General features: G+C 35.3%; 1 protein-coding gene across 2 annotated transcripts in view; it reads left to right on the top strand.

Annotated features, from left to right (window-relative positions):
• The window catches only part of DTWD2 (DTW domain containing 2), a 64,369-nt gene that overhangs the window by 48,460 nt on the left and 1,601 nt on the right, over positions 1 to 14,308 (top strand). The window contains exons 5-6 of one of the 2 annotated variants that reach the window (XR_008551508.1): positions 2,926 to 3,054; positions 11,632 to 12,195. Coding sequence is in view for 1 of the 2 variants with exons in the window: in XM_037509476.2 (XP_037365373.1) it covers positions 2,926 to 3,054; positions 11,632 to 11,802 (300 nt within the window). In the remaining variant the exon portion in view is untranslated. Of the gene's footprint in view, positions 1 to 2,925; positions 3,055 to 11,631; positions 13,224 to 14,308 lie in introns of those variants that run through there. The other variant, XM_037509476.2, reaches the window with a different exon arrangement.

Raw genomic sequence — 14,308 nt, forward strand, 5'->3', positions numbered from 1 at the left:
CACCAGATTTAATTTTTTTCTTTTCTCAGAGTAGCTCATTTTGCCCTGGACGTTCTTGAGTTTTTATTCAAGAAAACAAGGCAATTTCTGACAAATTATCACGATGCCTGTGACTCCTCGAGAAGAAACCTATTGGTTTCTTTCTACTCTTGCTCATTTATACATTGATTCCAGAGTGAAATGAAAGCTAAATCAGCAGATCTGGGAGAATATCCCAAGCACATGGTTTGAGAATATACATGTTAATAGTATGACAGATCTTAGTTATATACTCAACATATCCAGTTACTGGAAAATTCCTGGAAAGATGTTTTTGAAAGATATTCTGAAATCTTCTGATTTATGATAAATTTCAGATTCTGAGTTTTCACACAGCCACGTGGGCCACACTAAGATACAGAATCCTCAGTGAAGTAGAAATCTTGTTTAAATAATAAATCCATTCTAATGAATGAAAGTCGCGTTGAATTTTGCATGTTGTCCAAAGGTTTTGTTGTAATCAGATGTTTATTAGATATATTTTCAGTGATAACTTGGAATTGTGTATTGAAGGTGACAGTTGGCTGTACTCTGTTCTATTAGTTGACCTGAGGAAATATCAATGCTTGTAGTAATTACAGTTAATCAACATTAAGAATTATTCTTAAAGGCTAATTTCTTTATCATTAAATATATCTTTTGACCATTTTCCATTTTTTAATATGACCATTGACCATTTTTAATATGACCATAATATTATTAGTCAAATATGCTTTAAAAGATGCATTCCAGAATTAAATACACGCTGTAATAAATCTTATGATGCCCACTTCACTTTCCTTCCTCACTCCCTTACCCTGTGCTTCCCCCTTCCTCTGCTCTTCTTTCTAAGGAAAGAAGCATGTGAATTATAGAGAATTCTTTGAACAAAGAGCAATCAGAGTAGTTGAAGACCCATATTTGTCACATCGTGGCAGTCTGCAAGAGAAACAAAGGAGGAACGAGAATGTGGGACAAGATGCTATGAATAAGAGACTTTCAAGTGGTAAAGGAATGTGAGACTCATAGGACCTTAGAGTACTAGAATATTAAAAAGAACATCTGATTTTTAATAAGTTGCTGTGTGTTAAGACTTAGATATCACTACCTCCAATCCTTAGACTTACATATTTTATGAGCAAAAACTAAAATTCTCATCTACTCACACAACCTTAAATGTGATTCTGATCAGAGTGTAGACTAGGAGTATGACTTTATGAATCTAAGATTACTTGGGTTTCATTTAATTAAAATAGGAATCAGAAGGTCAAAATGTTGACATCAGATTTTCTATTACCTTTCTCACATCCAATTCTGTCTCACTCATCAGGTCTCAGCTAAAATATTATGTTATGGAGAAAGTGTATATAGTATTCTACTTTTACATGTATGTATACACACATACATATGCACATGTACGTATGTATGTATGTGTATGTTTAGACACACTCACAAATAGAATAATAGAAATATATTATTTAACAATAGCAATAATAATATAACCTATATAATATAATGATAATATAATATAATATAATATATTATATTATATAATATTATATAATATAATAATATTATAACCTATCAGTTTATGTTAGAATTTAAAGGAAGAGTAAAATATAAAGTAACAAAAAGCCAACTGGGCATTCTTCAAAGTGTTTAAACCATTTTTATTCCCACAACAGCATATGGGAATTTCATTTGCTCCATATCCTCCCCATCTGCCATTTCTTTTTTTTTTCTGATTTTACGTGTTCCAGTGAGCATAGAGTTGTCTGTCTTTCATTGTGATTAAAAAAAAATTACAGAGGTGACGTTTGTTTATAACATCATATGGGTTTTAGGTATACAGCATTATTTGTCATCAGTGTATGCTACGTTATGATTCCCATCAAAAGTCTACTTGTATCCACCACCCATACAATTGACCTTTTTTGCCCAGTTTATCTACCCACCCTCGCCTATTGCCCTATCACTTCAGTGACCAACATTCTGTTCTATAATCTAAGAATTTGTATTTTGTTTTATTTGTTTGTTTGTATCTCTTTTTAAACTTTCAGGCATTCACCTTTGTATTTCAATACTTATGTACTACATTCCAATCACCATCAAAAGTCACTTGGTGTCTGTCCAGTGCCATACAATTAATCCCCTTTACCTATTTTACCCTGACTGCAATTTCCCTTCCCCTTTGGTAATGACCATTCTGTTGTCAGGACTAAGGGTTCTTTTTGTTTTGTTTTGTTTTTTCTCTTGCCTTGTTTCATTATCTTCCACACAGGGGTAATATTATATGGTAATGAAATCATGATTTTAATTTGCATTAAATCTTGTTAAACACTTTCACCATTTGCTATTCTTACTTTCTTTTTTTTTTTTTTTTTTTTGTAAAATATCTGTTCTTTTGCCCTGAGAGAAGATTATTAGCCATGGTAATAACACCTGAAAGGGGGTGGGAGGAGCCTCTTTACTCCCAAAATACAATCATGTCAGCTTACCTCAAATAAATAAATAAAATTATAAGAAAGGAATGAGATCCCTCAAAAAAAAAAGAAAATCATGTTGAACACTTTGACCTTTCCTGTTCTTCTGTCATTTTTTTGTCAAGTATCTATTCTTTGGGAGAAGGTTAGTAATCTTTTTCATTTATATATATAGTTGTATATATTTTAGATATATGTTCTTTGTCGAATATGTGTATAGTCATATAATCATGCTTGCTTATTCTTTTGCTTATGTAGTTCAACAATAGCAGTAACAAAAGAATATTATATATAGAAGATACTGGCACATTTAATATTTTTAAACTGGCCATTTCGAAGGAAATTAATCAGTATTTAAAAAACAGACTTTGTAGTTTAAATTTAAAACAAATATTGCACTCATTCATTCTGTTTTTGGTTTCAGGTGCAGTTAAAAACTAGCATTTCTAGTCAGTATGTCATTCGGACACAACCAACGAATAGGTGCCTTTCTACGCTGGAGTGTGCAGCTCTTGCTCTTTCCATCTTGGAGAAAAATAATTCCATACAAGAGGTATGTCTTTGGAAAGTTACACAGTTTTTGAAAATAGGAGTTTGGTTAGATTTTATCTAGAAAATTTAGTAAGGCATAACATGCCGCAGACCAGCACAGCGATGGACGATGAGGCCGTCTCAGGGTTGAGAGATTGCGCAGGGTGGTCAGGGATTCGATGAATAAATGACACACAGACACACTTGAAGAGAGTGAAAATCTGAGTGCGTCTTTATTAAGCTAGTGGTCAGTATATATATGTTTTTCTAAAAGCATAGGAACTGTGAACATCAAAGAGATCAGTTTGCTCATAGACTTAGCTTAATTGACAGGGCAGTGATTTATGTCCGAAGTTACATCTGGACCTAGCCTCATTCCTAATTGGACAGGCTATAAATTCTTTCTACTGTTTTATATAATTATTTTCTAGTTGCACTAACTATCATTTTTACTCATAATTAATTGTCATGGGTGAATTTATTTTATAATGCAGTTAATATCAAAGGTACTAAAGTTAAGCACATAATAGAAAGATTATTAAACTAACAATTCTATTATAACACAGTGTTTAGTAATGTTTCATTTGCATTAGCCTAATTATTAAATTATGTATGTTTTTTAATTAGCAATCAATGACCAGAAAAAGGAAAGATTTTAGAAAGACAGTTGTAGCAGAATAAAGTTTGTGGGCCTTGAGAAAGCGAGATAAGGTTCCAGGTGGTCAGCATTTCTTTTAATCATCTTTGTGGCCGCTTTTGATGGTCATTATTTCTTGGCAGGCATTCAGTTTCTCTGCATCTTAGGGAGTTTGCTGTTCTCCCCCTGCGTGCATGGTTCCTTGCCCACGCTGGACCTCAGGGACCATGGCAACAGCCATTAGCCCTGAGGGTCACTGCAGGGGGGGGTGCAGCAGGTCCCCCTTTGTTTTTAGAACGAAGTTGGTAAGCATACATGTCACACTGGATGCGGTAGATGGACCTGTGAAGTGAGCGGACACAGAAGGGAATAAACTAATAGAGAAGCAGGACAAGTAGGGAAAGAACAAGGAAGGAGAGAACAAGATGATACCAGTGATGCAGTTGTAGGTTTAGTAACGACTGGAAAAAGAGTGGTGGCTGGGCGGGAGAGCAGAAATTCCTTTAGAGAAACGCTGTATAGGAGGTTGATCAGGATGATATACTGCCAAAATTCCAGAGGAGGAACCGTCAGTAAAAACAACGGCAGCTCCATGCAGAGGCTGTGAGGAAATAATTCTTGGAAAAGTAAAAGCAGTTTCCGTCGCAAATTTTAAAATAGGGTGCTGTGGCAGGTGGAATTTGACCTGACCAGGAAAATTGAGCAAGGCTATGCCCCAGTCATCATCATTTTGAAGCAGAAATTCAAACTGTGTTCTAGTATATGGGACAGTAATAGTGGTAGGAAGCCTGGCAAACAATTCTTTAGAACGTGTCAGCCCTTTCATTATGAGAAATGCACACATAGATGTATAAGATGTGACCATTTTTGTTTGATTGTGTGCCAAATAAGTAATTCCCATGGTGATGAATAATCAATTTGAGAAACTTTAGCTTCAGAAAGTTTTTGTTCAACCAGGTGCAGTTTTGAGAGAGCCTCGGGTGTCGAGGACCGAGGTGATTTAGGGTTAGGATCTCCCTGTAATATCTGGAAAAGAGGGTGTAAATCACCTGTAGTAATTTTAAGATAAGGACGAATCCAATTAATGTTTCCAAGTAACTTTTGAAAATCATTTAATGTGGAAAGTTTATCAAGGCGGATTTGAAGATTTTGAGTCATGATGAAATCATCATGAATAGTTTTTCCCAAATAGTTAAGTGGTCGATCACGCTGAATTTTATCAGGAGCAATGACAAGACCAAAGGAGGTCAGGTCAGTAATTACACATTGTAAAAGCGTTTCCACACCTTCCTTAGAGGAGTGGCTCAGGAGAATGTCATCCATGTAATGAATGATATATGCATCAGGAAATTTATGTCTGGTAGCTTGTAAAGCCCGATCAACAAATTTTTGACATAAAGTAGGAGAATTTTTCATGCCTTGAGGCAGGACTTTCCATTGAAAGCGTTGCCAGGATTGGTGAAAATTTGCAGAGGGAACACTGAAGGCAAACCTAGGAGAATCATCAGGGTGAAGTTTAATAGTGAAAAAACAGTCCTGCAAATCAATAATTACGATATGATTTTGTTTTGGAACAGCTACAGGGGAGGGGAGGCCTGGTTGAAGGGCTCCCATGTCATGCATTGTGTCGTTAATTGAGCGGAGGTCCTGAAGAAGCCTCCATTTTCCTGACTTCTTTTTAATTACAAAGACAGGAGTATTCCATGGACTGTTAGAGGGCTCTAAATGTCCTTTTTGTAATTGGTCAGAGACAGTGTCATGTATAGCCTGGATTTTGTCAGATGTAAGGGGCCATTGAGGTATCCAGACAGGATCATTGTTTTTCCAAGCAATTTTATCAGCAAATAAATTTTCCGCAATGGCCCCTAAGAAAAAGCCTGCTCATCAGTTAGATCAGGAGCGGTGAGAGTTAACCCCATGGATTCCATTATGTCACGGCCCCATAATGAAAAGGGTAAGGAAGGAATTACATATGGTAAAAAAAAAAAACCAGCATGTCCAGTCATTTGCCAATGTAAAAGCTGAGAGCTTTGAGCTACATTGTTTGCCATGCCTAAACCAATTAAAGTAGATGAGGAATTAGTAATGGGTCATGAAGGGCATAGAATTCTTGTACTTCTTTTCCTACTTTTTTCCAGGTTTCTAGTGATAAACTGTCTTCTTCTGGAAACCATGGGCATACCCATATTATAAATTCATAAAGTTGCAACAAAGCTTTTTTATTTACTTTAATACCACGTGTTTCAATCATATTTTTCAGTATAGAAAGAAAAAGATCTCTGTTTTTGGTCTGTGCTTGACCCATGGCCTCGTGGTGCTTTTGTTCACTCACACAAGAGCTTTATTTCAACTGTGCTGTCCGGCCCGTGTCCCTCGCGGGAACTTGCGGAGGCGTCTTAGCTAAGGTCTGTCCGTATAAACCCCGGACCAGGCTGCTCCAAGGAGCAGATGACCGTTATGCCGTATGACGTCCTCCACGGGAACCGCGGGTGCAGCCCACTCAGACTCCGTAGCTCTAAGGCCGTGGAGCCGTATTCATGCACTCTCACACACACTCAGCACCACGAGTATGTTTTCAAGTTTAGAAAAACTTCTCACTGTCTCAAACTGATCACCCTTTATCAGCGAGCTCCGGACGCCCCAGTGAGGATTCTATCCCTGACTGTCTAAAAAAGAAGGGTATTTTAGGAGAAATTCACTCACACACTCACACAAGAAGGAGATAGCTTACCCAACGCAACCTCTTCGTTACTTACCTCTCCTTTGGGTGAAAACAATGAAATGAAGGTCAGGCCCCACGTTCGGGCGCCAATAACATGTTATATTTGTAGCTGACAAGTAGAACTTTTCTGTGATAGATATTTGGTCTTTTATAACCTCCTTTCTTTCCCCTCTGGTGTTTTTCTCTATGTTACTGTAGCATTCCAGATTGCATTATTTAAATACTCATTCTAAGTTGTATAAACAGCATTTGTAATATGCTAAATTGCTTTTAAGTGACACAACATTAAATACAGTTTTGGGGGGGTCTAGATTTTCCTTTTAATATTTTGTATTTCTCTTTTAGTAAGAACATTTTATTGCAGTTTTTAAATTTTTGCATTGGTATTTTCACTTGAAGAGGTATGCCAGCTTTTGGTTTATCTTATTAATTAGCCTTGCTTATAGTGCAAAAAAAGTGTGGGTTTTTTTTTTTTTTGAGAAAAACATCTGCAGAATATGAAAAGGTTATAACCTGCAATCATTTCATTTAATTGAATTTCCATGTAAACCTGGTGATTTTATATGTAATTAATAATCAACTGCAAAGAATAACATTTCAGTGAACTCACCAATATCTCAGTCTTTTGAAACTTGTAATATTTTGTATTTTAGGCAAAAGAAAAAATAATAAAATAAAACTTAATTTGTTAGGATTTTTTAATCACAGGAAATTTTTGATAAATACAATTGAGAAAGGTAACTCAGAATAATGAGCATAATTAAATGAAGTTTTATAAATACACACACACACACACACACAGTACTCTTTCCTGCCTTTTTATTCTCTCTCAGTTATACAATATGGTTACTATTGTAAGGGTTTGCCTTAGTCATGAAGGAAATTTCAGTAATGTATAAAAGCTCAGGTATGAGTAACTAGATTAGTTACCACGAAAAAATTGACAAAAGCCTTCTAGAACAAGGAAAATTAAAGAATGCCAGATGCAAGAATCGAGTTGCCTTTCCCCTCTTCATTTACCTTAAGTCATAGGAAATTTCAGAGGTAGAGAATTTTCTTCCTTGAAAGAATGGCTTTCATGAATAGGTTTTGTGTGTGTGCTTGTGTATGTGTGTGTGTTTGTATGTGTGTGTGTTTATCTATATGAGTAGACTTTGATTTAAGTTGAGACATTTTCTGTTTCTCTATTTTCTCTTCTTTGAGAAAAAAAAAAAAAAATTAAGGGAGTCTGGATTCTTACCTTAAGAGGCCTGGGAGTGTTCTCAGACTTTTCTTCGTCCCCTCTAAGCTTATTACCTGCTCTATGTACCTTTATTATACCTTTATTATCCCTATTATACCTTTATTATCCCTATTATCCCTATACTGACCTTTCAGTTTTTGTACAACCATTCCTGCATGTTCTTGAGACAAAACTATGCTATTTCTAGGTATCTTAAAAGGAAGATAAAACCTAGTGCTGTTGTTTAAACTTGCTTTCTGTACAGTCTGAATTTTCCTATTTATTGATGTAATGGCATTCTAGGATCATCCAACATCAAGCCTAGGACTTATTAGTGCTTGGAGTCTTGAGGGAAAATATAGTTTTATTTGGCTATAGATTTAAATTTTTTATTTCCTCTTCTGTTGAGTACCCCCAAAAATTCTCTATAAACTGAAATCCCATATTTCTTAAATTAGAATTAGATCTTGACTGTAGTCTTAAATATAACCTTTAATGTTAGTAGTGATTTATGCTACTACTACTAATGCTTCGATTGCACCCCACTTTCCTAGTTTTGAAAAGTTTATTTTCCTGATATTGATTCATATACTGTCACATCAGAAAACCTGTGTTCTTACACCAGTAAGAGTGGCCTACATTAAAAAACTATCAACAGGGGGCCCTCCCTGGTGGCACAAGGGGTTAAGATGCAACCTATGAAGCTATCCTCAGCCACTGCAGCACGAGTTCGATTCCCAGCCGGCCAGGAAGCTACCCACATGGCACAGCAGACCTCTCCTGATTCGCCCACTGCTCCTCTCAGCAGTGTATTTCAGTCAGTCTGCCTATTCTGCTCCTCTGTCTCTGGTGAATCCTCTCCCAGCCGCGCCCCCAACACACACCTGTGGTCTACACCCCAGTTCTTGTATGCATAAATATATAACAATAAATCTTAAAAAAAAACCAAAAACAAACAGGGCCTCCCTGGTGGTGCAAGGGGTTAAGCACCTCACTGTGAAGCAATCCACAGCCACTGCAGCACGAGTTCAATCTCCAGGCCGGCCAGAGAACAACCCACATGGCGCAGCAGACCTCTCCTGTTGCAGCTGCTGCTCCCCTCAGTAATGTATTTCAGTCAGTCTGCCTGTTCTGTTCCCCACTCTGTCTCTGGTGAACTCTCTCATCCCCTGCATCTCTGGCCTGTACCCCAGTTCTTGTATGCATAAATAAATAACAAAAAACCAAAAAACTAACAACAAATGCTGGCGAGGATGGTGAGAAAAAGAATACTTTTACATTACTGGTGGGAATGCAGACTGGTCCAAATAGTATGGAAAGCTGTATGGAGAATGCTCAAATTACTAAAAATGAATCTACCATATGGCCCAGCAGTTCCACTCCTAGAGATCTACCCAGAGGACACAAAAACATTAATTTGAAAAGAAACCTGCACTCCTATGTTTATTGCAGCACCATTTATTGCAGGTTGCTATGGAAACGACCTAAATGCCCCAAAACAGATGACTGCATCAAGAAGATGTGGTCTATATACACAATGGAATATTACTCAGCAAACAAAAAAAATATAAATTTATGCCATTTGCAGAAACATGGATGGATCTGGAAGTGATAATGCTCAATGAAATAAGTCAGAAGGAAAAAAAGAAAAATATCAAATGGTTTCACTTATAGGAGAAATATAGCAGAAACTATACAAGGGCTCAGAAAAAAGAAAAAAGATAGAAGTAGAGGCAAACTGTAAATTAGAGATGTTCAGCAGGGGAAGGTGAGGAAGAGGGATTAAAATGGGAGGGAAGAACACAAGAGTCAATGGTGATGGTTCACAGGTGTCTTGGTTGTAGTAATTTTATGGGGACAACACCTGAGAGGAGAAAGCAAACATCATGCAAAAATAAACAACAATGTAAAAATATATAAATAAAACTGAAAAAAAATCAGATATAATTGGTGTATTAGTTTCAGGTGTACAACATGATTTGATATTGGTATAGTTCAATCTTTTGGGCCTTGTAAATAATATTGCAGAGATCAGGAGGAGTGTGTATTTTTTTGAGTCAGTTTTTTGTTTTTTTCATTTTCTCTGGATAAATACCCTGAAATTGAATTGCTGAATTATATGGGAGTTCTGTTGTCAATTTTTGAAGAACCTCTATACTGTTTTCCAAAATAGCTTCACCAATTTACATTCCCACCAACAGTATACAAGAGCTCCCTTTCTCCACATCTTCGCCAATACTTGTTGTCTTTCTGATAATATCCATCTACCAGGTGGAGATGGAATGTCACTTTGCTTTTGATTTGCATCTCCTTTGTGATTGAACAGGTTTTTATATTCCTGTTGGCTGTTAGTATGAAGAAATATTTCTTTGGAAAACAATATTTTTCTTTGGAAAACTGTCTCTTTGGACTTTTAAAAATTGAGGTGTTTGGTTTTATTTTTTACTAGTGAGCTATATACATTTTTTTTTATAGATTTCGGGTGATATACTTATCTGTGACATGATTTGCAAGTATCTTCTCCCATTCAGAAGGTTGTATTTTCATCTTGTTTATGGTTTCATTGCTGTGCAGAAGCATTTTAGTTTAATGTAGTTGTCTTGTTTTTATTTGCTTGTTTGGCTTTACTTTTGGTGTCAAATGGAAAAAAAAATCACCAAGATCAGGAGCTTTTTGCTTGTTTTCTTATAGGAGTTTTATGGTTTCAGGTTTTAACATTCAAATCTTCAACCAATTTTGAGTTGACTTCTGTGTATGGTATAAAATGGTGGCCCAAGTCCATTCTTTCACATGTGACCAAACATATGTGTGTGCTTTCGAAGAATGTGTATTTATTTGCTTTTGGGTGGAATGTATCCATTAAGTCCAGTTGATCTTACATGTCATTTAAGTTCAGTTTTTCTGATTTCCTTTTTTCTCTGGGTGACCCATCTATTAATGAAGTGGAATATTAAAGTCCTCTAAATTATATTGCTGTCCATTTCTTTCTTTAGGTTTGTCATTATTTCCTATGAAAATTTGGATATTACTATATTATGTGTATAAATGTTAATATCCTCTTATTGGTATTACTACATTTTCCCACCAATAACCTTTTATTATGGGCAAGAGAATAAAATCTTAAGATGATGGATGAGAGTAGTAATTTTTCATTTGGCTTCACTATATATAGATAGGTCTTCTCAAAATAAAGAACTTAACATGGAATAGCTTCCCTAGTCTGCTGATTCATCCTCACCCTTTGTTCTTTAGCAGTTTTTCAGGCATTTGGAAATAGCATGATAAAAAGACATATCTAGTGGAAATTGCATAATGTGAGCTGTGAAAGCAGATTTGAATTAAAATCTCATCACTTTGTTCTTGTTTATTTATCTGTAATCTGGCACCAGGCACTTAAGAAGAGTTAGCACTTTTGTCCTTACTTCGCCCTCTGATTCTTCCTGATAGATTGGCAAAACTTTTGTGCTTAAAGTTAGTGATATTTTCTTTCAGCTATACTATAATATGTAGTACTATAATATGTAGTACTATCTAGTACTATAATATGTACTAGAACTTTTTATACCTTGGAACCCTTGCGTTTGGGCATGTTTTGTTAATATAGAACTTTCTCTATTTTTTAAATTTTACCTTGTGAACTTTTAGTGGAATTGCATTAGCTCTACTCAGTACCAGCACATGGTAACAGAGGCCCCCTGAAAATTCTCACTTTGTACCTACAGACCAAAGAATTTACAGAACACTGATTTTATACCAGAAAACCTTTTAGAAATTAATTTTTTTTTACACAGAGGATTTTCTTTGCTCCTGGGAAATATCTTAGTGGCATGTTAAGATATGAATGTAAAGAAATTATTTAGAAATCAATATATGATTGTTAGAATGGCTAATGTTTTTCATAGTTAGGAACCAAGAATAATTTTAAGACTGACTATAATCCCTGTCTCTAAAAAAATATATAAATAGAATATCATGATTTGTTACTGACATTTTTCAGTATCTTTTTTTTTTTTAACAGACTTTGCTTCGCCCACTTCAAGCTTTATGCTCTTTCCAGCTTCAGCATGGTGCTCAAATTCGTCTCAGCAAGGAACACCTCCTGAAGAATGGATTATATCCTAAGCCCATGCCAAAAAACAAACGAAAACTCAGGAAAATGGAACTGTTAATGAATAGTGTTAAAATTTAGTGCACTTGTTCTTATGGTGCTAGTTATAGTGTCTTTGACTAACATTGTCAAGTTAAGTTTTCTTACAATATAAGTTTGTAGGTTTTTGATTACGGACTAAGAGTTGCATACTAACTTGCCCAGAAAGGGAAGCAAACCAGATAGCCATAAAATCAAACACATTTCGTTGACTGAATTAAGATGTCACACTGCATTTATTTTTTAAAACGTGCCTCTAATTCATTCTTTCAAATTCATAATTTAAAGCGTGGCTAATTGTTGAACTTGGTTAGACATTCTTGTTTATTATATTGAAGGAAGTTGTAACTGATTGGAACTATGTATTGTTTCTGTTGATGTTTATAGATCATTAGATGCAGACATGTAATAGAAGATACATCAATTTGCAGTCTTGTAAGTACACAACTTTATAGTTTGAAAAAAATAAAAAAAGACAATAGTGATAATCAATTGGTTTACATAGAATTTATTTATTTTATAATATAGTATAACTGATTAAAGAACTATTCTTTAGGGACAAAGTTTGAACTATTAGTTGCCCTGACTTTTGAAGAGGTGCATATAATTTTGATATAATACACATTTTTCACTTGTAATCACTCACCATAATATAAGTTAATATTTCAGTATTCATTTAACATGTTTATTTAATCTGTGACAAACTAGTTATATTGAAGTTCTATTATGGAAATAATAAGTTGGACTATAATACAACTGTATTTTTGAGATCTGTTTTCATAACTAGGGCTATTTAAATATTTTTTATGGCAAAAGCTTTCAATTTGAGAGAAAAAAAAATACCTTCCCACCATGGTCCTTGGGAAAATATTACTCAGATTTGGTACAAAATTAGAGGCATGTATGTAATAGAAGTTATATGTAAAAATCTACTGCCTGGTGTGTACACCTTTTGGCAAAAAAAGAGATTTGGTTTTACTCTTTACTCATGACTTCTTGAGTTTTCTGTATTCAGTCTCAATTTGCAGAGGAAAACTACCCATGCAATTTAAAAGTAAGTTTGATATGTATTATGTGTATATTTGTGACACAAAGCATATACATCAGTGATTACTTCTAACCATTTTCATCTCTATTTGTTGTTATCATGGAATAGACTTATTAAAAGCTCTAGTGATGGTCACAGTTAGAATGCTGATGAGTGTTTTGGGAAATGAGGAAGAAAGCTTTATAAAATACTAAACAAAATTTGGGTTTTTATCTTCTAATGGTAACTTTTTAAAAAAATATATAGTTCATTTAACAGAAAACATCTACTATCAAATGATTAGGTATAATAGAAAAATTGTATATAATGTATAGTGGTTTCTTAAATGGTACAAAGTCAACTTGCTGTAGTTATTTTCATATTGAAATTGAATGTCACACATTTCCTTTATTCTATTAAAAAAGTTCCTACAGAAGATACCATTAATTTGCATTGAGTATTATTATGTTTCCTGTTTCAATGTAACATTTTAGAGTATTTTTATATTTTTATTATATTTTTTTAAATGGAGGTAGTGTTTGGTTTACATCATTGTTTGTATTTTGGAAAGAGAGTGTTCTCCATTTCATGTATTATCACCATAGTGCAGCCCCACCAGAGCACCCATTGTCTACCACCCTGGTCCATCATATTCCCCCCTAATTTGGATTCTTCTCCACCTCTCCCTTTCTCCTCCCTCCCCATCTGGATTCTACATCCTATTATCAGATTTTAAGTTTGATTTTATCTTACCCTTTGATGTTTCTATATTCTACCATTATAAGTGATACCATTGGTATTTACCCTTCTCCTTCTGACTTATTTTGCTTAGTATCATCCCTTCCAACTCTACCAGTGTTACCATGAGTAGCATAAATTTGTCTTTTTTGATTGCCAAGTAGTATTCTATTATGTATAAAACCATAGCTTCCTGATCCACTACTCTGTTTTGGGGCATTTAGGTGGTTCCCATGTCTTAGCTATTGTAAATAGTGCTGCTATGAACATGGGAGTGCTGGTTTCCCTTCACATCAGTGTTGTTGTGTTCTTTGGGCAGATTCCTAGGAGTGGAATTGCTGGGTGATATGGCAGTCTCTTTTAAGTACTCTGATTGTCCTGACTCCAGAAAGAAGGAGATAAGCCATGCTATTGTTAGGAGGAAAGGATTTCCTGAGAAAATTCCATACATGCTTTGAGGACTCCATCCCCACTCCATCAAGATACTGGAAACTACAAATCCCATGATCCCCCAAAGGGTGGTTGCGAGGACCTGAGGGCGGAGTTAAGCGGCCATGTTTTTCTTTTTGAGAATATAACCAGCCATGTGAGTGGGGTCTCTCTTTCTTGGCTTGTGCTCTTGGCCAGGCAATGATTGGTCTTGGTGGGTCATTTTGGATTCCAGGTCAGCAGAACAGGTCGGACACATTTAAGAATTTATCTCCCTCTTTTTCTCCCTGAGTTATTCATTTCCTTATTTCTCTTTTCCTTGTAAAAAAAAAAATAATCCTTTGATTAACCTTT

Source organism: Talpa occidentalis, unplaced genomic scaffold (assembly GCF_014898055.3).
Source record: "Talpa occidentalis isolate TD23 unplaced genomic scaffold, MPIMG_talOcc4v2.1 talOcc4.13, whole genome shotgun sequence".
In the NCBI taxonomy this organism is placed as follows: Eukaryota; Metazoa; Chordata; class Mammalia; order Eulipotyphla; family Talpidae; genus Talpa; species Talpa occidentalis.